The 20971-nt window shown below is 48.0% G+C and overlaps 2 protein-coding genes and 1 long non-coding RNA gene across 14 annotated transcripts in view; 2 read left to right on the forward strand and 1 right to left on the reverse strand.

The window, feature by feature from the left end:
* Positions 1 to 3: 3 nt before the first annotated feature.
* Positions 4 to 8022, forward strand: Rfx5 (regulatory factor X5). 5 transcript variants are annotated; one of them, XM_076574526.1, is made up of 12 exons: positions 4 to 297; positions 871 to 985; positions 1120 to 1251; positions 1454 to 1487; positions 1846 to 1928; positions 2340 to 2459; positions 2639 to 2758; positions 2876 to 2957; positions 3243 to 3444; positions 3957 to 4060; positions 4635 to 4728; positions 7782 to 8022. In XM_076574526.1, the coding sequence occupies exons 3-12, from the start codon at positions 1139 to 1141 to the stop codon at positions 7820 to 7822; spliced, it is 993 nt and encodes a 330-aa protein (XP_076430641.1). In that variant the 5' UTR covers positions 4 to 297; positions 871 to 985; positions 1120 to 1138; the 3' UTR covers positions 7823 to 8022. The 5 variants fall into 5 exon arrangements, with proteins under 5 accessions (XP_076430641.1, XP_015843791.1, XP_076430640.1 ...); XM_015988305.3 differs by lacking the exon at positions 7782 to 8022 and having other exon boundaries at positions 4635 to 7720; XM_076574525.1 differs by lacking the exon at positions 7782 to 8022 and having other exon boundaries at positions 144 to 297; positions 871 to 992; positions 4635 to 7720.
* A 7297-nt stretch (positions 8023 to 15319) lies between these two features.
* LOC143273907 (uncharacterized) lies at positions 15320 to 19446 on the reverse strand. Its single transcript, XR_013052215.1, has 3 exons — positions 19333 to 19446; positions 18690 to 19004; positions 15320 to 16313 (listed from the first exon to the last, which is right to left on the reverse strand). It is a non-coding gene; the product is annotated as an uncharacterized LOC143273907 (long non-coding RNA).
* Positions 19292 to 20971, forward strand: part of Pi4kb (phosphatidylinositol 4-kinase beta) — a 34250-nt gene continuing 32570 nt past the window's right edge. For 4 of the 8 annotated variants that reach the window (XM_076574530.1, XM_006994789.4, XM_042279491.2 and 1 more), the window contains exon 1: positions 19545 to 19680. The gene's annotated coding sequence lies outside the window, so the exon portion shown is untranslated. Of the gene's footprint in view, positions 19681 to 20971 lie in introns of all 8 variants that reach the window. The other 4 variants (XM_015988302.3, XM_015988303.3, XM_076574531.1 and 1 more) reach the window with 4 other exon arrangements.

The following is a 20971-nucleotide window of genomic DNA, read 5'->3' on the forward strand; positions in this document are numbered from 1 at the left end:
TCAAATAAGACTAACTTTGGATTTTCCCTCCCCGCTCGACCAATCAGGTTCTGTTACCAGGCAGACTTTCACTGCCTTCGTCTGGGTGGCAGCAACGACCAATCACAGAGCAGGCCGTGCGTGTATCCAGGCAGACCGCGGCCGGGACAACCATTCAGAAAAAGGAAAATAAAAGCAACGCACGAGCCCGCCGGCCCGGGCACCGTGGGGCTGGGCTGGAGCGGAGGGAGCCGAGGGGCCGGTTTCTCTTTCTCTCTCACCTGTCTAATGTCCGCGCTGGAAGGTGACGGTCCCGAGGTAGGAGGGGCGACAGGACTCGGGTGCCCGCAGGACCCGCTTTCCGCACTCCTCACCCGTGCGCACGTGCCCGAATCTGGGACCCGGCTCCCCGCAGGGCTCCCACCCTGCGCCTCGCCTGGGCTCCTCCGGAGTTCCGAGACCAGCCCTCCCTCCCTCCCATCCCCCGGATCAGCACCAGGGGACCGGGTGGAGGGGCCCGCGGGGAGCGGGGACGCCGCGGGGTGGGATGCCGTGGGATGACGTAGGGTCCGCCGCGGCGAGGCGAGGCGAGGGGGGCAGCGGGGGAAGCCGTGGCAGGACTCGGTAATGAGAACTTGGGCCCAGTTTTTTTTCCAAACCTGCAAGGGCCGAGTGTGTTCGCATCCCCTCCGACCTCCCCGGCAAAATCCATGGCGAGGAGTCTGTTAGAATATCGGAGAACTTTGGTTTGTCGTTATCGGTGTTTGTTTGTTTGTTTTTTGTTTTTGTTTGTTTTTTTTTTCGGGGTGGGGGGCGGTTAACAGCACTGGGAGGAATTACAAGATCTCTTTCTAACGTGGATTTCCCCACCCCTCTCTCTTCCCGGAACAGTTCCCCAGATTTGAGAGATTTGAAAAGGTGGGACATAGAGAATGGAGATGTCAGCGATCTCTTTGGATCTAGAAGGACCTGACAAAGTAACGGAATAATTCTAATTTTAGAGAAGGCAAGTGGTGAGGAAAAAAAACCTCTGGGGGGAAGCTTTGCTTCTGTTTGTATTTCTGGGTAGAGACAGGACTGCCCTGGGGTCTCCAGGGGCAAGGAAGCTTGGTGGGAGTTAAATCTCATGTCCTCTCTCAGCTTTAGTCCTCATGCCGGGATGGCGGAAGATAAACCTGATGTTAAAAGCCCCAGGGTTGGGGCAAGGCCCCAAGGTGGTGCTGAAGCGGGGGAACCTACCACCCTTCTTCAAAGGCTCCGAGGTACCATTTCGTAAGTAATCGTCTCGGTCTCCAAACCCTGTTCCACACCCAGCTGTAGATCCTTGTTACCCTTCACGCCTCCCTCAGGCAAGTGTTCAAGAGCAGGCTGAGGTCTGTGGTCTTGGTAGCAGTTCGGGCCTTTTTCTGTCTCTAGCAATCAGACAAAGGGATGGGAAAACCTTGTGACCTCCAGCTTTTCTTCTTCTCCACAGCAAGGCCGTGCAGAACAAAGTCGAGGGAATTCTGGTAAGCATGCTGGGAAAGGGCCACAGAGGTGGTACTGCCGAGGATGGTGGTGATGATGTGAGGAAATAAATAGGTTTATGTGGGGGGTGCTGCCTACCTTTGAGCATCATGCTACATCCTTCAGTGACCTATGTAGAAAAGATAAAGTCAAACCCAGTCCCCTCCCCTCTGCTCCCCTTCTCTCCATGGGAGCCCATTAGGTTCCTCAGTACAGTGAGTATTCAAACTCATGTCATTTATCAGGTCCCTTTTCATTCTGACAGCCTGACTTAGAGTCAGCTGGACTCTATGGTCAAGATCAGATCATTCACTGGGTCCTTGGCTTCATCTCTCCTACCTCTGTTTCCTTCTGCCTCAGCAAGAAGTACAGAAGTTCTCTGACAACGACAAGCTCTATCTCTACCTTCAGCTCCCTTCAGGGCCCAGCATTGGCGATAAAAGGTACTTTGGTGTTAGTGTTTTAGATGTCCTAGGTTCTGATCTTGAGTCTCACTGTGGTGAGTGAAAAAGTAGGTGATGGGGAAGGGGTTAAGAGCACTGGCTGCTCTTGCATAGGACCCAGGTTCAATTCCTAGCACCCACATAGTAGCTCACAACCATCTATAACTCCAGTTCCCAGGAATCTTGACACCACTTTGTGACCTCTGTGGGCACCAGGCACACATGTGCTGCACATACATACATGCAGGCAAAAAACACTCATACATATAAAATAATATTTTAAAAAAGAAGTAGGAGATGCATAGATGATGTCCTGCCCTGGCATGGTTTAGCAGAGAACGGTGGATTTGGGACTGACTGATGTGGTCCAGCACCACTGAAGTATGTGTGTCCCTTTTACTTGTCTTACAGCTCCGAGCCGAGCATACTTAGCAATGAGGAGTATATGTATGCCTGTAGGTGGATCCGCAACCACCTGGAAGAGCACATGGATACCTGTCTGCCAAAGCAAAGCGTCTATGATGCCTATCGGTATGTAAAGAAGGTGATGCCTGAGTTGTTGGGCACAGGACTAGACCCTTACCCTTGAAGTTCCTCCTGCCTTGCTAGAGTGTGACCTCTTAAAGGCTTCCTCACACTTGGTCCCTAGGAACCCTCTGAGCCCACCTCTGACTATATCTACTATATCACTATACCTCCTACTTCCTCAGAAAGTACTGTGAGAGTCTTGCCTGTTGCCGCCCACTCAGCACAGCCAACTTCGGTAAAATCATCAGAGAGATCTTCCCTGACATCAAGGCCCGAAGACTTGGTGGTCGGGGCCAATCCAAGTATCCTTGACTGAGAAATTAGGACCTGGGGAGGAAAGGGTACAATATAGAAACAACCTAACTTGCCTAAGAGACTTGAAGAGCTCCAGATTTTGGCTGCTCCTTAACTTGCATCAGGTATTGCTACAGTGGCATCCGAAGGAAGACCTTGGTGTCTATGCCACCATTGCCTGGACTTGACCTAAAGGGTTCTGAGAGTGTAAGTCATGACCTTCCAATGCTAATTAATCCCCTCTCCCAGGTAAAAGAGGTCTTTAGGACTTGTTTTGGTGGCTGGGAAAACCACAGTCATTCATACATTGCTTCTGGGGGACCGTCTGCCTTCCTTGTGGCCTAAGCATGGGAAGAAGAGAATTTGAGTTTCTGGGTCTTAATGAGTAGGAGCGACTTCTGTCCTCAGTCTGGTTTCTGCTTTAGTCAGTAGTAGGGGAGGGACAAGTAATTCACTTGGTAATCTGATTGAGCATGTCTTTCTCCACTCCAGCCAGAAATGGGCCCAGAAGTAACCCAAGCACCTCGGGATGAACTGGTAGAGGCAGCCTGTGCCCTGACTTGTGACTGGGCAGAGCAGATCCTGAAACGGTCCTTCAGTTCCATAGTTCAGGTCGCCCGCTACCTACTACAGCAGCATCTCATCTCTGCCCGATCTGCACATGCTCATGTGCTTAAGGCTGGGGGGCTTGCTGGTGGGTGGACCTGCTCTTCAGCCACTTGGCCTTTTTTGGGGGGCGGGGGAGGGAGGCGTGAGTGCGTGCGTGCGTGCGTGCGTGCGTGCTTGTGTGCTTGTGTGTGAGTCTGACTATGTTGCCAAAGATGGACTAGATCTACCTCCTGGGCTCTAGCAGTCCTCCTGCCTCAACCTCCCAACAGGCACACACTGATATCCTTTCCAGCTCTAAAGGCCTTCCCAAATACAAGGGTAGACACACCTCAGATTGTCTTCTCTTCCTGGTGATCATTTTTGTGTGGGTGGATAGGTATGCAGGCCAGGTGGAACTCAAGTCATGCGTACGTGGCAAGCATGAAACCAACTGAACTATCAGCCCAGCCCCTCCTGGAGCTGCTTCTCAGGACATGCTTTAAACACATGCTTTCCCACTGTCTGTCCCAGGCACAGCTAGGCAGTCAGGCTCACTTCACTGTCCATACCTTGGTTTTTCTCTCACCCTTGCTTTATTCCCGTTGGGTACCTCTGCAGAAGAAGAAGAGAGAGCCCCTCGGGAACGGTCATCATATAAATCCAAGAATGGCGTAGAAAACCTGGAAGGTGGAGGCCCCAAGAAGCCGGAGAGACCAGCCCAGGTAAGGCAGCTAATGCCTCTGACTTCGTGACCCAGGGCTTGGGGTTCTAGTGTCCCCTTCCAGCAAAGCGCCTCCTACTTTTTTATTTTTCATTTCTCTTCCTCCTGTATTCAGTCTTTATTTTCTTAGTTATCTTTAGATTTATTTATGTGTCTGAATGTTTTGGGTTTTTTAAATATTTTTATTTCATGTGCGTTTTGCCGTGGGTGTCAGGTCCCCTGGAGCTAGAATTACAGACAGTTGTGAGCTGCCATGTGGGTGCTGGGAATTGAACCCGGGCCCTCTGAAAGAGCAGTCAGTGCTCTTAACCACCGAGCCATCTCTCTCCAGCCCAGTGTATGAATGTTTTGCTTGCATGCATGTATGTGCACCATATATGTACCTGGTGCCTAAGGGGAGAAGAGGACTTCAGGTGCCCCAGAACTAGAGTTACTATTGTGAGCCACCATGTGGGTGCTGGGAACCGAACCTGGATCCTCTACAGGAACAACAAATCCTCTTAACCCGTGAGCCATCTCCCCAGCCCCTGTATTGACAGTCTTTATACATTATTGTGGCTGTGTTTGCATTTTAGCCTCCTAAGGAGCTGGAAGCCCGAGCTGGAACTGACACCCCAGGTCGTGGAGAACGGAAGAAGAGTGTAGTTGACAGCTCAGCGCCCGCAGCCAGTAAGCCACAAGTTAATGCCCTCGTGGCCCGACTGCCCGTGCTCCTTCCCCGAGCACCACAGTCACTTATTACACCCATTCTGGCTCCCAAGCTTTCTTCAGGCACTCTGAAAGTAGCTACATTGCCTCTGCCCACTAGGGTTGGGGGACCCCAGGCAGCTGTGCCCATCATTAACATGATCTTACCACCTGTTCCTGCTTTATCAGGGGCTGGGGCTAGAATTGGGCCTGGGCTTGGGCCAGGGCCTGGGCTTGGGGCTGGGCCTGCGCCTGGGCCTGCACCTGGGCCTGCACCTGGGCCTGCGCCTGTGCCTGGGCCTGCGCCTGGGCCAGGGCCTGGGCCTGGGCCTGGGGCTGGGCCTGGGGCTGGCCGAGTTCCACCTAGGACACTTCTTCTGCCTCGAGGCACAGAGAACAGGGAGGTAGTGATAAGTGGTGACCCACGACCCCATGACAAGGGTATCAAAAGGACAGCGGAAGTGCCTCTGAGTGAGGCCAGTGGGCAGGACCCACCGGTTAAAGAAGTGAAGCAAGAGGCAGAGGCCACAGTGAGGGAGGCGAAAAGGAAGCGGGGACGCCCTCGAAAAAAGCCAGGCGGGAGTGGGGAGAGGAATGCTACTCCGGAGAAGGCTGCAGCCGCAGCTGCTGTGAACTCTCCCCGGTCTCCGAGGTTACTCTGGGAGACATGGAGCTCCAAAGGAGAAAACAACTTAGTTGGGAGACCAGAAAGACTAGGGCCATTGGGTGACGCCAAGCAGGAGACAGTGCCTACTCGAGGTCAGGAAGATGGTGCTGTTTCCAAAGGAGAAAGGAGCCTGAGTTCCCAGCGAGCCAAAGAAGCAGAAGATAAAATTCCTCCCATCACCTCAAAAGTGAGTGTTATCAAGGGCGGAATTCCAAAGGAGGCCCTTTCGTTGGTAAAGGGAGAGGCTGACACCACAACACAGGGTAACAAAGGGTTAAAGGGTCGTGGACTTCAGAGTTCCCTAGCCCAGGAGCATAAAGACCCCAAAGCAACACCCCCATGATAGATAGCTCTGTGGGGAAGAATGGCTATGTTCATTTGAGCTCACCCTGCCTGCCTGGTAGAGGCCTTCACTGCACCTGCTTCTCATTCAGCTAGTCTTTCCCTAAAGGAGCCATTGGCCTGCCTTGTATAGTGCCTGGCAGCTGCTTCAGACCTGTCCAGCTCAATCCCTTGGCTTTAACACAACCAGTAAATTATAATGACCTTCCCACCTAGATCCCTGTGCTCTCCTGGGGGAAATAGAGATAGGGTAAATGTGAATGTAGGTTAGGGCTATTCTGGCTTCCAATCCTAGAAAACTTAGAACTCACTTAAGACAAAAGCTGTTAATTGGCTTATGAAATTGGAAAGTCAAGAGGTGTACTGGCTCCAGGTGAGGCTTGATCTGATCGCTCATACGCGTCTCACGGCCTCACCTACTGTAAAACCAGCCTTAGTTTGGACCATTCACAGCTGCCAGCGCTCCAAGGACTGCGTTTGCCCAGTATATCGAAGCAGAAAGAAAGGGGATCACTGTGCCAGGAGTCCTAGCAAAAGCCCAAAGATTTACCATGAGGAAACCAGCCTGGCTCAGGTCTATTCTTGACCAACAAGTGTGGCCAGGAAGATGTGTATGCTAATGTGTTTATTATACATCATGGACCAGCTTTGGAAAAAGGGTGGAATTGGCCTTCTCACACCAGACTCCCCAGATGGAGACTTGGGGTGGAGGGTGGAGAGTGGCTGCCGGAAGTGTGTCTTAGCTTCCCAGGCTAGTGAGCCTAGGAAGGTGAGCTAGACGGCTGCCTTTTCCCTGAGTCTTGCATTTCTCTCACTGTGGCGGTGACATTATCTCATTGTAGTCTGGGAAGGACCGAGAAGGAAGCCATTCTCTTGAGAGTCTCTTTCTTCTCAGGACAGCTTTCCCACTGTCTCACGGACGGCTCCTTCAATGGTCTGACTCTGACTCTCTGGGTCCCACTCCCTACCACCAGTCCAGGAAAGCTAGCCCGAGGTCACTTCAGTCTGCAGCCACCAGGTGTCAGTCCCTTGTCAGGACCGTGTGGGGTCAGGCTCGATTAGCCCAGGAGGTGGTACCGATTCTGTAAGTCAGGGAGCACCAGGGGACAGACAGATCCAGACACTCCACATGTATCCTTGGGGACAGCAGGAAACCAGCCCATATTAACTGAGGGCTACTCTGTCCTCTCCACAGGATAGTTTCTTGTCAGGGAATCTTGGTTTTTTTTCCCAAGAAATACAGGTTTTCTTTCAGGGAGATAACACCCATTTATTTCCACAAGAGCAGATTTTTTTTAAATTATAATAATATTTGATATCTATAGAGAAATATTTACTATAAATTATGAAATTCAATGAGTACCTATGACCCATCATTCAACTTATACATTAAAACATTAAAAATTCTATTAGGTTATACCCCCTTCCCTGCCTCTTCTTAGAGGTAACCACTGTCTTTAATTTTATGCTCATTAATTGCTTGTTTATGTATATTGGCCATGTGTGTATATATTCTTTAAGAATGTATTATTTTGTTTTGCTTGTATTTCAGCTTTACAAAAATGTTGTACTCTGTTAGTCCCTTGAGGTTTGCTCTTTTGCACTTACCATTGTTTCTAAGATTCATCGATGTTGTAATAGCTGATTCATTCATTTGCATCTGTATAATACTGCAGCAAATACATACAACACAACCGACTTAGCCATTCACCTACTGAGTAACATTGGGCTGTTCCCAGGCTTTTGTTATTATACACAATGCTGCTATGAACATTCTTGTATATGAGTGCCTTTGTTTTTAGTAAGATTTCTAAAGAGGTTTCTAAGATGGTCCTGGACGGTCCTTTTGGTCTGTGTACCCTCTGAGTTGGGGACTGTTGCCTCTTGTCTTACTTTATGGAAGAGTTTACATCATATTGAAATGAACTGGTCTTGAATGTTTGATAAAACTCACCTATAAAGCCATCTGAGCCTTATGTTTCTTTGTGGGCATGATTTTTATTTTGTTCTATTTTGTTTTCTCAAGACAGGGTCTACTATATCACTCTGCTGTCCTACTCACTATAGAAATCCACCTGCCTCTGCCTCCAGACTGCTGGGACTAAAGGTGTGCTCCAGCTCTTGGTAGACAGAATTTGAACTACTGGTTCCAGTTATTTCATAACTATAAACTATTTGGGCTCCTGAGTCACTTTCCCACTTTAGTGTGTATTTCGTATCTCTTTTTTCCTTTTTCTTTTTCTTTTTAAATAGAATCTTATTATACAGCCCTGGCTGGCTTGGAAGTCACTGTGTAGATAAGGCTGGCCTCAAACTCACAGAGATCCTCCTGCCTTTTCTCCAGAGTGCTGGGATCGAAGGCGTGCGCCACCATGCCCAGCTCATTGTTCTTGTCAAACATGAAGTTAATGTATTCTATTTCCCTTTTTATTTCCGCAGTTTCCCCGTGGTCAACTGTACCAGAAATTTTAGGTGTCAATTTTCAGATGCTACTGTGGGCTTTGTTGATCCTCTCATTATAACTATCCAAAGTGTTTCCTACTTTTTTAAGGCTTGATTTTTATGTTTCCATATAGTTGGTAGAAGACACATTTTGATCTCTGTTTGTTTTTAGTAGCCCAGGCTGCCTCTAAAGCACTGTGTAGCTGAAGATTACCTTGAACTTTTGATCCATCTGCCTCTGCTTTCCAAGTGGTAGGATTACAGACATGTGCCACCATTCCCCACTTAGGCAGTGCTGGGTTAGAACCCAGGGCTTCATGCATGCTAGGCAGACACTACCAACTGACCAAGATACCCTGCCCCTTATATAATATCTTAATTGGACAGCTGGTTATATCTACAGGATATCTTTTTGGTTTGGCTTGGTTTTTTGCAAGAACTCAAGACAGTCTTCTGTCATCAGCTTCCTGAGTGCTTTATTCTATGCTGTCAACCTCTACTCCCAGCTAAGGCTGAGGGTCATGTGGTCACCAGCACTCAGAGCTCTGAGGTACATATTCAGGCTTTGTTTTGTTTTGAGACAGGGTCTGGGGATGGTACATATCTCAGGATGACCTTAGAAGTCTGTATAGCCCAGACTAGCCCCTAACTTGTGATCCTCCTGCCTCAGTTTCCAAAGTGCTGGAATTATAGGCATATGTCACATACCCAGCTTTTTTTTTGTTTTTTCCAGACAGGGTTTCTCTGTAGCTTTGGAGCCTGTCCTGGACTAGCTCTGTAGACCAGGCTGGCCTCAAGCTCACAGAGATCTGCCTGCCTCTGCCTCCCAAGTGCTGTGGGATTACAGGCGTGCGCCACCACCGCCCGGCATACCCAGCTATTTTAAAACTCCAGTTTTCCACAACCCATGAGGTTTTCTATGCTATATAATATTTTCATTAATATTTAATTTTTAAAATATCTAAATTACTTTCATGACTTTGTAAATATTTATGTGATTTACATATGTGCACACATATGTGAAGGACTGAGCTTGAAATTAGAGGTCTCTCCCTACATATCAAGGAAGAGCATGTTGAGCCCAGCGTTCTCTGTTTTGAGCTAGTGTGGGAATCCCTGATACTGCCTCTTGCATGCTGGGATTCCAGGTAGGCCTTCCTGCCCACTGTGATTACTCACTCCAGTTCTCACACACACACAAGCACTCCACTCACTCCACTGTCTCCGCAGCTCCCTTCATGGCCTGTTTTGGTGTATATGATGGGGTGATCAGACCTAGGACTTCGTGAATGCTCTGCCCCTAGCTATAACCCTAGTGCTCTACGAGTTATTTAAAAAATTTATAAATTTCCAAATACCCCAAAATTTACATTTTTTTATCTTTTTTGATACTGATTTTCAACTTTATCATTAATGTTCAAATAATAGTCTCTGAAGAAGAGTATGGTGCCTTCATAACTGTAATTCCAGCACACTTGGGAGGCTGAGGCAGGAGGATTACAAGGTTGAGGACAGCCTGGGCTATATCGTAAGTTTCAGGCTAGCTTAGGCTTCAGGTGTGAGACCATTTCAGAAAACTAACCAAACAAAGCCAAGTATGGGTCCATGCCTGTAACCCCATGCTTAGGATGTAGAAACAGGAAGACCAGAAGTTTAAGGCCAGCTGGAGCTATGTAAGACCCTGTCTCCAGTACACACAAAGCAAGGGTTGGGGTACAGGGGAGGACAGAGGTGGTTCAGGAAGAAGTTCAGTTCCCAGCACCCATGTCAGTGCCTCACAAACTGCCAAATTCCAGCTCCAGAGGACACAACACCTCTAGGCTCTTTAGGGACGGACCTGCATATGCACACACAATTTAAAATAATTTTTAAGAATACTTAAGAGATAGAATGACCTGATACATATTTTTAAAAACATAGCCTCTTCCTCACAAACCTACACACACACACACACACACACACACACACACACACACACACACACAGTGTCTTTGGTATCAATTCTTTGAAATTTGTTGGGATTTTTGTGTTTTCTAACTTAACTTGGGTATCTAAGTTGATACCTCCTCGTCTGTGGTAGCTCATTTACTCATATATTTTGTACTTTGGGGTTTTGAATGCATATTTTGTCAATCTACAAGAATCCTGGGGCTGGAAAGATGGCTCAGAGGTTAAGAACACTGGCTGCTCTTCCAGAGGTCCTGAGTTCAGTTCTCCACAACCACATGAAGGCTCGAAACCATCTATAATGAGATCTGGTGCCCTCTTCTGGCCTGCAGTTTAGGCATGCATGCAGGCAGAACACTGTATACAGAATGAATGAATGAATGAATGAATGAATGAATGAATGAATGAATGAAAGAATCCTGAGGGCCTAAATTAGAAATAATTCTCCATTGGCTTCTCCCAGGAGCCAGGGCATGTACCCACCTAGACACAGGCTGGCCCTTTGAAGAACCCAGAGTTAGTGGGCTGTAGTATAGAATGGTGGTATAGAATGCCCACCACGTGGGAGGCTCAGGGTTCAAGTGAGGAAGTCCAGGCTATTAGTAGGCTCAGTCTTGAACTAGACCTATGGTTTTGACTGCTCACAATGCTAATTTGGGTGTCTGACCCTAGGGAACCTGGTTCTCCTACATGTTGCTCATCTTTTATGTAGCTTTCAGCATAACGCCTTCTATTTCCTCCTTCCATGATCTCCCTTTCTAATAAACTTTGCAACATGTAAAAGTTATGTGTAACTGTAACAGATCCAGAATCTCACTGTCCTTTGGTAAGAGAGCTCTTGATATTATCTCTGCTGTCACGTATGTGTCTACGAATATGATTCTGGTATTTCCTCTTGTTTCTTGAAGTGCTAGGCACTTACAACACTGGTCTATGTGGATGTCTTCAGACATTCTAGTTGGGAAGACCACAATGATGTCAACAGCGGTGACAGTTTTCTGAGTGGTAAGCACAGAGGGCCTCCAGAGCCCAAGGAGCAGCATGTAGATCAGGCGGGGATCAAAGAGAACTTCCTAGAAGAGGTAAGCAGGACAGTGGGACGATTCTAACTCACAAAGCAGGGACAACATGGGCCGTAGAGGAACCAGAAACTTCAGCGGGGCTGAGTAATCTGGGGAGGCAGCATGGAAAAGGCAAGCAAGTGTGAGTTAGTCAAGACTATAAAGGTGAAAAGGCAAAGGCGGGCATTCTAGAAGCGGCAAGGTTGTGGGTGTGTGGCATGGCAGTAGAGCATGGTAAAACCCCAAGAAGTGTAGGACTTAAGGTTGCAGACTTGGTGGCACGTGCCTCTGCCCACTGAACCATCTTACTAGCCTGATTTGCATGGATTATTAAAAATAGCTTTATCCTATTTTCAGATGGAACTTGGGGGCTGGAGAGATGATTCAGTCAATAAAGAAGTGCCCACTGGACAAGCCTAAGGGCCTGAGTTTAGATCCCCAGCATCCACTGAAAAGCCAGGCAGTGTAGCACACCTCTGACTTCAGTGCTGGGGGATTGGGCAGAAATATGAGAATCCCTGGAGCTCGCTGGCTAGCCAGCTTAGCTGGATCGCTGAGCACCTGGTTCAATCAGAGGCCACCTTCACAAGAAGTAAGATGGAAAGCAGTCAAGGAACTACCCAGAGTTGACTTCTGCCATCAAACTGGCTCTGTAGACAGGCTGGCCTCGAACTCACAGAGATCGGCCTGCCCCTTTCTCCCGAGTGCTGAGACTGAAGGAGTGTGCCACCACACTCAACCACAGTATTCTTCTGTTGTGTTTTTCTTACGTGTCTGTGCATGCATGCCAAAGTGCTGGAGACAACTTGGGGGAGTCAGTTCTCTCCTCTCACCACGAGGGTCCTAAGAATCAAACTCAGCAATCAGCTTGGTGTCAAGTGCCTCTGCCCATTGAACCGTCTTGCGGCCTGACAGTAGTTCTTTTGTCTTTTTTTTTTTTTTTTTTTGAGACAGGGTTTTTCTGTGTCGCCCCAACTGTCCCGGAACTCTCACTTCGTAGGCTGGCCTTGAACTCAGAGACCCACTTGCCTCCTGAGTGCTGGGATTAAAGACGTGCACCACTCCCACCTCCACCCTGGCTCTTTTGTATTTATTTATTTATTTATTTATTTATTTATTTATTTATTTATATTTTTGGGATTTTTGAGACAGGGTTTCTCTGTATAATGGCTCTGGCTGTCCTGGAATTCACTCTGTAGACCAGGCCGGCCTCAGACTCACAGAGATCCGCCTGCCTCTGCCTCTCTGGGATTAAAGGCGTGCACCACCACTGACCAGCTTTGTCTTTTTAAAAAATAATGTTTTTATTTATTCTTTGAGAATTTCATACAATATAATATATTCTTTGTCCTCAACTCCTCCCCCACCTCGCTACCCACCCGACTTCATGTTCTTTCTCTCTAAAACAGACAGAAAGCACATGGAGTCCAGTTTGTTTTGACTGATTACTACTGAGAATGGGGCCTGCCCAGAAGTGTAGCTGATGTAACCAGTGTCACTGCGTTGAAGAGAAGGGATTCTCCCTCTCGAGGCAGCTATCATTTGAGAACAGCTCCTTGGTTCAGAGAGGTTGTGCCCGCTTCCCCACCTCCAGGCTGGGTTCTCTGTGGTGTGAGCAGGTCTTGTGTGGACTGTCACCGTCTCTGAGTCTGTCCGTGCATCTGCTGTGCAACAGCTCCCCAAAAGTCACTCACCACCTGTGGGTCTTACAGTCTTCCTGCCCCCTCTTCTGCATGGAGCCCTGAGCTCTGAGGGGAAAGGTACAATAGCGAGTCCCATTTAGGGCTGAGCCAACAATCTCTCTGAAGAATGGAGGAGAGGGCTGGGAGTACAGCTCAGTGGTAGAGCACTGGACTGGTGGGGCATGCACAAAGCCTGGGTTCAGGGCTAACACCACAAAAAAGGCAAAGAGGAAAGCTACCCACCATGCAAATCAGTACAGCAGTTCCTCAGAAAATACTAAAATACTCAGAAGTGAGTTCCAGGACTTACATAGATCCTGTCTCAAATATATATACATATACATACATGTATATATGTATATATGTATGTATAAGAGAGAGAGAGAGAGAGAGAGAGAGAGAGAGAGAGAGAGAGAGAGAGAGAGAGAGAGAATGAATGGTGATGAACCTTTAATCCTAGCACTTGGGGAGCACAGGATTTCTGAGTTTGAGGCCAGCCTGGTCTACAAAGTAAGTTTGGCCAGCCTAGTAAGATGCCCCCACACACACGAATACATGTTTACTTAGTAAAGATTAAATATTGTTTATTGGAAAGATCATGAAAGCCAACTTTAGTTTTACCACTTACCATATGACTATTTGTGGGGGTGGGGGGCACGGCTGTGGAAGCAAGACAAGGGTGTCAGATTCTCTCTGGAGCTGAGGTTACATGTGAAGTCAGTGTTAGGCCTGAACTGTGGTCCTCCCCAAGAACAGTAAGCACTCTCAACCAATGAGCTGTGCTCCAGATCCCACCAGATGGCTGGTTGGTTGTTTTGTGTGTCTGGATGCTGTGCCTGTCTGTATGTCTGTGCATAGTGTGTATGCTGGTGCCCGCAGAGGCCAGAAGGCATTGAATCCCCTGTAACTGAAGTTACAGAGACTCATGAGCTGCTATGCAGGTGCTGGGAATTGAACCCAGGTCCTTTGAAAGAGTAGCCTGTGGTCTTAACTGCTGAGCCACCTCTCCAGCTCCACAATATGATTTTGAACATTTATTGTCTAGTTTTTTCAAACTTTATATTGCAAGCCACTAGTAAACTATGAAATCTATTTAGAAGAATGCAAAACATTGTTTCTAAAAGGGAAATAAAATAAGCCCCAAAGTATGAGAGTGCTGCACACAGTTAGGTATTAGTTCATGAAACTCTTATTTCCTATTAAATATGCTCATGTATTTTTCAGTGATTCCAGTATAAAATGCATTGGCTTTTTTAAAAAGTTTTTAAATGTGTATGTGTGTTTTGCCTGAATGTATTTATGAGTATCGTGTGTGTGTGCCAGAAGAGGACATCAAATCCCCTGGCACTAGAGTTACACATGGTTGTGTGCCCCTATGTGGACAGTGGGAATTGAACCTGGGTCCTTTACAAGAGCATTGAGTGTCTTAACCACTGAGCATCTCTGCAGCTCCAGAATCCACATTTAAAAAGCCAGGGGTGAGGCTGGAGAGATGGCTCACGGATCACAGTTCTGCACCCCACACCAGATCTCCTTTAAGGTTCTGAAAAGCAGACTTTTAGGAGCTATGTGGTTTAGAAGTCTCTAGGGGCTGGAGATAGCTCAGTGGTTAAGAGCAGTCCTCAATTCAATTCCCAGCAACCACATGGTGGCTCACAACCATCCATAATGAGATCTGGTGCCCTCTTCTGGCCTGCAGGCATACATGCAGGCGGAACACAGCATATAATAAATAAATAGATCTTTGGGGGAATTAAAAGGCTAGGTGCAGTGGTGTTGCTTATAACCCCAGGGAGGCAAAGCCCAGAGCCAGCTCAGTGAGAGCTTGATGCAAAAAAAAATAAGTAACAACAAAACCCAAAGTGAATGGCACCTGAGGGAATACCACCAAAAGTTTATCCTCTGGCCTCCACAAGCTTGTGTGTGTGTGCACACATATACTTGCACACCAGCAAACACATGCACGTACACACACAAAGAGGGTCAGTGGTGAGGAATTTAGAGAATAATGAAAATATTATACTTCAATTTTGAATACACTTCTCATGGTTTTGCTATTTGAAAATGAGACTTGAATATAATGTACTATGCTTTTCATGGTTTTATGATTGACACTTAGGAGACTGAGGGGAAGCTAAGTAACCTGCTTGTGATTCCAGAATTCAAGAGGTGGGAGTAGGAGGGTCTCAGGTTTGAGGCCAGGCTAGGTTACACAGTGAGATCTTCTTTATGTAACTCTGCCTATCCTGGAACTCTCTATGTAGACCAGGCTGGCCTTGAACTCACAAAGATCTGCCTGGCTCTGCTGGGAGGCCACCATACCCAGCTGAAACCCTGGTTTTTTCCCCCTAAATAAAACAAAATAGGACTAAGGCTTTAAAAATAAAGGAAAATAGGAATATAGAAAAATTAATTTAGTCGAACCTATGGACTTAAAATATTTAAAATTTATTCACTTTTGAAAAATATTCTTTCTCAAATAAGACATCAGTAAAGTTTCACATTGTTTCACAATTTCAGAAATCTCCTTTATGCGCTACTAAATTCTCATATCTGCTTCTGAATTCAATCTGATGCCATATCAACAAATACAAGTTTTTCCTATGGTGGAAACTATGGATGCTTAGAATGCAAAGGTGAATCTTTCCCCTCCTGTAGGTCAGCAGTTCTCAAGCTGTGGGTCATGACCCCTTAAGCAAACCTCTGTCTCTAAAAATATTTATATTATGTTTCACAATAGTAGCAAAATTATAGTAATGAAGTAGCAACAAAACTAACTTTCTGGTTGGGGGTCAGCACAACATGAGGAGCTGTATTAAAGGGTCGCAGCAGCAGCAGCACCAGCAGCAGCGTTAGGAAGACTGAGAAGCACTGCTCTAGGAGCTCAGAGTTGAAGACTAAGGATTGGTTAAAAATTAGGTCTATAATCCTGGTTACTTGGGAGGCTGAAACAGGGTTGCAGGTTCACTGCCTGCCTGAGCAACTTACTGAGAACCTAGCTCCAAAAGGGACCAGAGCTGGGGACAGAGCCCAGTGGTAGAGCCCTCGTTTAGTGTGCAAGAGGCTCTAGATTCAACCCCAACACTTCGTAAATAAATAAAAGTGTCAAAATACAGGTAGAAACAAGGCCGGGATGTATGCGGCAGAGAGTCAACAAAACAACCAACAACCCAAACTCTCCAGATAAAAGCTGAAAGACAAAGCTGTAAATGTGCACCTACTGCAGAGGACACACGGGGGTCAGAGGGCAACTTGCAGGAGTCAGTTCTCTCCTTCACCATAGAGGGCGGGGACTCCCACTCGGACAACCAGCACTGGCCGCAAGCACCTTACCCAATGAGCCGTCTCACCAGCTCCAGAGAGTTGCTATCTTGACAATAAAATCCTCAGTTTGCAGAGCTACTCTAGTCTTGAAGTCTTGTTTTTCTGTCAATGGAAAAACCCAAGAGGTTGAGGAAGGAGGATCACTATATGCGTAGCTGGGGTTATCTGAGCGTCTCAAAAACAAATGATAATGGGAGGTACAAGCTGGTTGTGGGGGCCGATGGCTCTAATTTCAGTACTAAGAAGGCAAAAGAAGAAAATTGGGAGTTTTAGGCTAGTCTCAGCTACATGAGACTCTGTCTCAAAAAGCAAACCAGTAAAAAGGAAGGGGTGGATGGGAGAATATGAGCAAAGTAAAATTGTATATATGAATATATACATATATTTGTGTCTGTTCATAAAAATGTCATAAATGGGCCAGGCAGTGGTGGCGCACACCTTTAGTCCCAGCACTTGGGAGGTAGAAGCAGGTGGGTCTCTGTGAGGTTGAGATTATCCTGGTCTACACAGTGAGTTCCAGGCCATGCAGTGCTACACAGAGAGACCTGTCTTAAAAAAAACAAAATTTCCTGCCAAAAATACTGGCTCAGGCTGAGTTGATGCAAGTTTAGAGTCAATCTGGGCTACAGAGTTAAAGACTAACCCGGGCTATAGTGAGCCCTGTTTCAGAAAACAAACACAAATGAACAAAATCCCTAATATAAAAAGGGCTCTCAGCAGGGGCGGTGGTGGTGTACACGTTTAATCCCAGCATTCAGGAGGCAGAGGCATGTGGATCTCTGTGAGTTCAAGGCCAGCCTGGTCTACCAGAGTGAGATCCAGAACAGCCAGAGTTACACAGAGAAACCCTGTCTCAAAAAAACAAAACAAAAAAGGACTTTGACACCTCATTTTGTATTGTTTATTTTAATATATCCAGCCTGTCATACCTGTTTTTACAATATTTAAAAACTAGTTTTAACCCAGTGTGGTGGCAAGTACCTTTAATCCAGCAGGAGGCACAGGCAGGCAGATCTCTGAGTTTGAGTTCAGCCTGGTCTACATAGTAAGTTCTGGGACAGCCAGGGCTATGTAGAGAGACCCTGTCTCCAAAAATCAAATTAAATAAAGACTAGTTTTGTGGCCCCATGGAATCCTAGGTCTTTAAGGAATGTGTAACATTTAAACTCTAGGCTACCACAGGCTCACCACTTGTCGATACAGCTGATGACTGGAAGCGAGCTGAGGACTGTGGGTGTGACAGGTGGGACGGTGCTGGCCCACACAGTGACAGGCTGAACTGTCTTTGGCACCCTGTTGCTCTTCTTTGCTTGTCTTCCATTACTATGCTCCTCCTTTAGCCTAGTTTATCTGTTTGTCCTGTCCTCTATTGTTCAGCATGTGATTCTTTTACTCTTAGAATGCGCTTTCCTTTTCATCCCGCTGGAGACTCTCTCTCCTAAGTCCTGCCTTGCAGAATTCATAAGAAACCTTCCAGTATTCGCCATATACCATGCAGCCAGGCCTCCTGTGTCAGTTTAATGAGGCCCTGCCTTGTGTGTGCAGCACGGAAGAACTCCATTTGTTCTACTTTCTGCGTTTGTACTGCCCTCGGCAGCGGGTTTTAGGCAGGCATTTCAAGCTGCAGCTCTAATTTTATCTGCATGAATGTTTTGCCTCCATGTATGCAGGCATGTATCTGGTGCCCACAGAGGTCAGAAGAGGGCACTGGACCCCTTGGAAGTGGAGTTATGGATGTGGTGAGCCACCCTGTGGGTGCTGAGAATGGAACCCGGGTCGCTGCAAGAGTCACAAGTCCACTGAGCTATCTTTTCAGCCCCCTCAAGCTACAATTGTTTATCTGCCACCCAGTAAATACTGACGCTGGGACATTCATCATGTATTAATGTCACAATAACAGACGTGTAGTATTATAGTACTTTCTTGATATTCCCCAACCTCCCCCCCAACCTTGGAAAATGGTATTATTATCTCAGATATTACTGTTACTATATTGTTATGGTAATGTTGTCATTATTATACAGAGGTTCAGTCTAGTATGGGGGCATGTGGATATATTCCTAGTTACTTTACAGGCCAGTGACTTGAGCCGAGGAATAGAAAGCATCCTGGGAAAAACAGACTGTCTCTAAAGGGGAAAGGTGTATGTGGGGGCGGGGGGAATAGAGGGAAAAGGGAAAGAAGGATCGCAAACACTAAGTACAGTGAAGATGGCATCCAAGATCTGAGTTCAACCAGCTTCCAGTAGAATATTAAGATCCTCACCCCTACAGCGGGCCCTAGGTCCTGAGAGCGGTTCCAGGAGAGCGTCGGGGCAGTCGTTCTGAGGAAGGGGAGGGCTTTCAGTAACAGTGGCCAACCAATAACGCAAAACCAACACAGAGCCCTGTCTGCAAGGCCGCTTGTGTCTGCTCAGTCTCACGTGGTTCTGTTTGGTTTGGAAAAGGATGTCCTCTAAGCTTTCGTCATTTCACTCACCTCTCCTAGCCTGGCTTGTCCAGCCTGTTTGAGGTCAAGGCGACTGGACACTGGAGGCCAAAGGCTGCCCAAGCTGGGGATGACCTCGGAAGCAGAACCTTGGCCCAGAGCGGTGCTGCTAACGGTGCAAGAGTGAGGCGGTTGGACCGCGCCATTCCAGAAGCCACAGGGGCATGCTCTTGGCATTGTCCTTAAAGATGAGTAGAAGAAGGAAAGTGAGGGTGATTGTCCTCCTCTCTGATCCCTTCTTTTTCTCACTTGTTTTCTGGCCTTCCAGCATGGGTCCCACCGGCTGGTTTAGGAAGGGAATCAATCCTGTAGGACAGGAGGAGAAGAAGCCACTGATGGCAATTACAGTAACTCAGTGGCTTATACAAACGAGTCATTTACATATAATTTGCATGTCGGTATACTTGTGGAAGTACATAAACTATCACTGCATCCACATCTCGCCGCTTATCCAGCCCACGGTCCTTCCCTCTCGGCTTCCTTAGTAAAGCCCGCCTCTTAGGTCCGCCCTCCAACGCTGGGCCCGCCTTCCACCGATAAGCCCCGCCCCGCTCCCCCGCCCCTTCCCAAGCTTCCAAATCGCTCTTCCCCGCCCCCTTTGTATTTCTGAACAGGCGTGACTCGGGCAGCTCACCCAACTCAGATTACTATGGCATCGGTAGCGTCCTGACAGTCCGGGAAGCAGGAAGGCAAATCCCGGCAAGAAGGGCTCGGGCCCAGGGGACTCTTACATCGAAACCCGCCGAGGAGTTGTTGTTTTGGGTCCTGCTTGTGAGGTCCGGTCCAACTTGAGGCAGCGTGAAGGCCCCTTCAGGCGGCGCCGCGGGCAGCCCCGCAGCCGGGGCCTGGTGCAGCCGCCGCGGCCGCTGTCAGGGAAGCGCAGGCGGCCAATGGAACCCGGGAGCGGCCGCTGCTGCTGAGGCGGCGGTGTCGGCAGTCCGACCCCGACCGCCTGCACCCCCTCCGCGAGGGTCCCCCGGAGGTAAGCGGCTCCTCCCCCATGAGTCGCCTTTGCCCGGGGAGGGGGGGGGTCCTTCTGCCACCCTGTCCCGCACAGCCTACCGCGACCTGGGTTCGACTACAAAACTGCCCTGCTGGTGGGAGCTGCACCCTGAGGTCCTTCCCTTTCCCCTCGGGCCCGGGGTCGTCTTCTCTGCTTCTTGGCTTCCTCTTCTGTTTAGCCCCTCCCTCTGCCCCGTGGATTCCACCTCCCCCCACCACACACTTCTTACCCCCGTTGCCTGTCCCTTAGCTATTCCTCTAAGCCGTGAACCTTTTCCACCTTAGCCTCCCTCTACAATGTCCATCTTGTTTGCCCTTCCTCGCCGTTTGTGTTTCTGCTCCCAGACCTTTTCCATGGACTCCGCCTTTATCCCTTTTCCTATTTTTTTGCCCCACTCCGTAGTCTGTGCAACCTCAGCACAGTTCCCATTTCCCTCAGCTAAAGATCGTATCCCTCTCTTCTGCTTCCGATTCCATGACCTCACCGTCCCCCACTCCCCCAGCTCCTAGCTCCCAAGAATTGCCTATTCCCTTCTCAGAGGATCTCAGACCGTTGTCATCATGCCCAGGATCCCATCTACTTTGACCTCGGTGCTCAGCCCTGCTCTGGGGTGCCTGATGATACCTGGAGTTGGTTGTCTTTGGCTTCGCGTTCCCCCTTCTCAGTCTCCAGTCCTCCGGAGGATGGTTCCTGTAGGAGAAGGATCTGCCGTGAACACCCCTTCAGATTAGGGATTTCCAACTTTTGACACACACACAAAAACAACCCTCTTTCCAGGACTTTGCCAATCTTGGTCTCCCTTGGTTCTGTTTTCCCTGTGGTCTTTAAGTGTTCTCGGTCCCACTCTGTATCTCCACACATCACTTATTTCAGAGCAACCAAACCTTGAGCTAAGAAGAAAACGTGTTGTGAGGAGGGGAGCCTCAGCTTTCCCGGGCTCTTCTGGACAGATGTGTGTTTCTGAAGGATGGAGCAACTCTTAAAGAAGTCCCTATCGATCACATTACATTTCGTTGTCTGTTTAGGAGCGACCACTAGGAGAGATGGGCAGGCTTGCATGGACACTGAATGAGGCTGTGAGAAATTTCGCTTCAGCTTATTTATTTTAGGTCTTTGTAGGTCACAGGATAGTATCTCCTACTCCTGTCTAGACCAGATCATTACTTTACTGACGGAAGCCTAGTGGAATAGTGTTGGTTAGTTTCATAAGCACTTGGACCTAAGGGGTGAAGTTGTGTATGTCTGGGGTGGGGGGTGACTGGGAAAAGGA

The sequence above is a fragment of the Peromyscus maniculatus genome, chromosome 6 (genome assembly GCF_049852395.1).
Source record: "Peromyscus maniculatus bairdii isolate BWxNUB_F1_BW_parent chromosome 6, HU_Pman_BW_mat_3.1, whole genome shotgun sequence".
NCBI classification, from domain to species: Eukaryota; Metazoa; Chordata; class Mammalia; order Rodentia; family Cricetidae; genus Peromyscus; species Peromyscus maniculatus.

Bases quoted from the DNA above. Each gene is read 5' to 3' on its own strand.
- Rfx5 (XM_015988305.3), top strand. From the start codon at position 1,139: ATGGCGGAAGATAAACCTGATGTTAAAAGCCCCAGGGTTGGGGCAAGG. The intron at 1,252-1,453 runs GTAAGTAATCGT...TCTTCTCCACAG, and splicing joins AGGCTCCGAGGTACCATTTC to CAAGGCCGTGCAGAACAAAG. The intron at 2,460-2,638 runs GTATGTAAAGAA...CTACTTCCTCAG, and splicing joins AGCGTCTATGATGCCTATCG to AAAGTACTGTGAGAGTCTTG.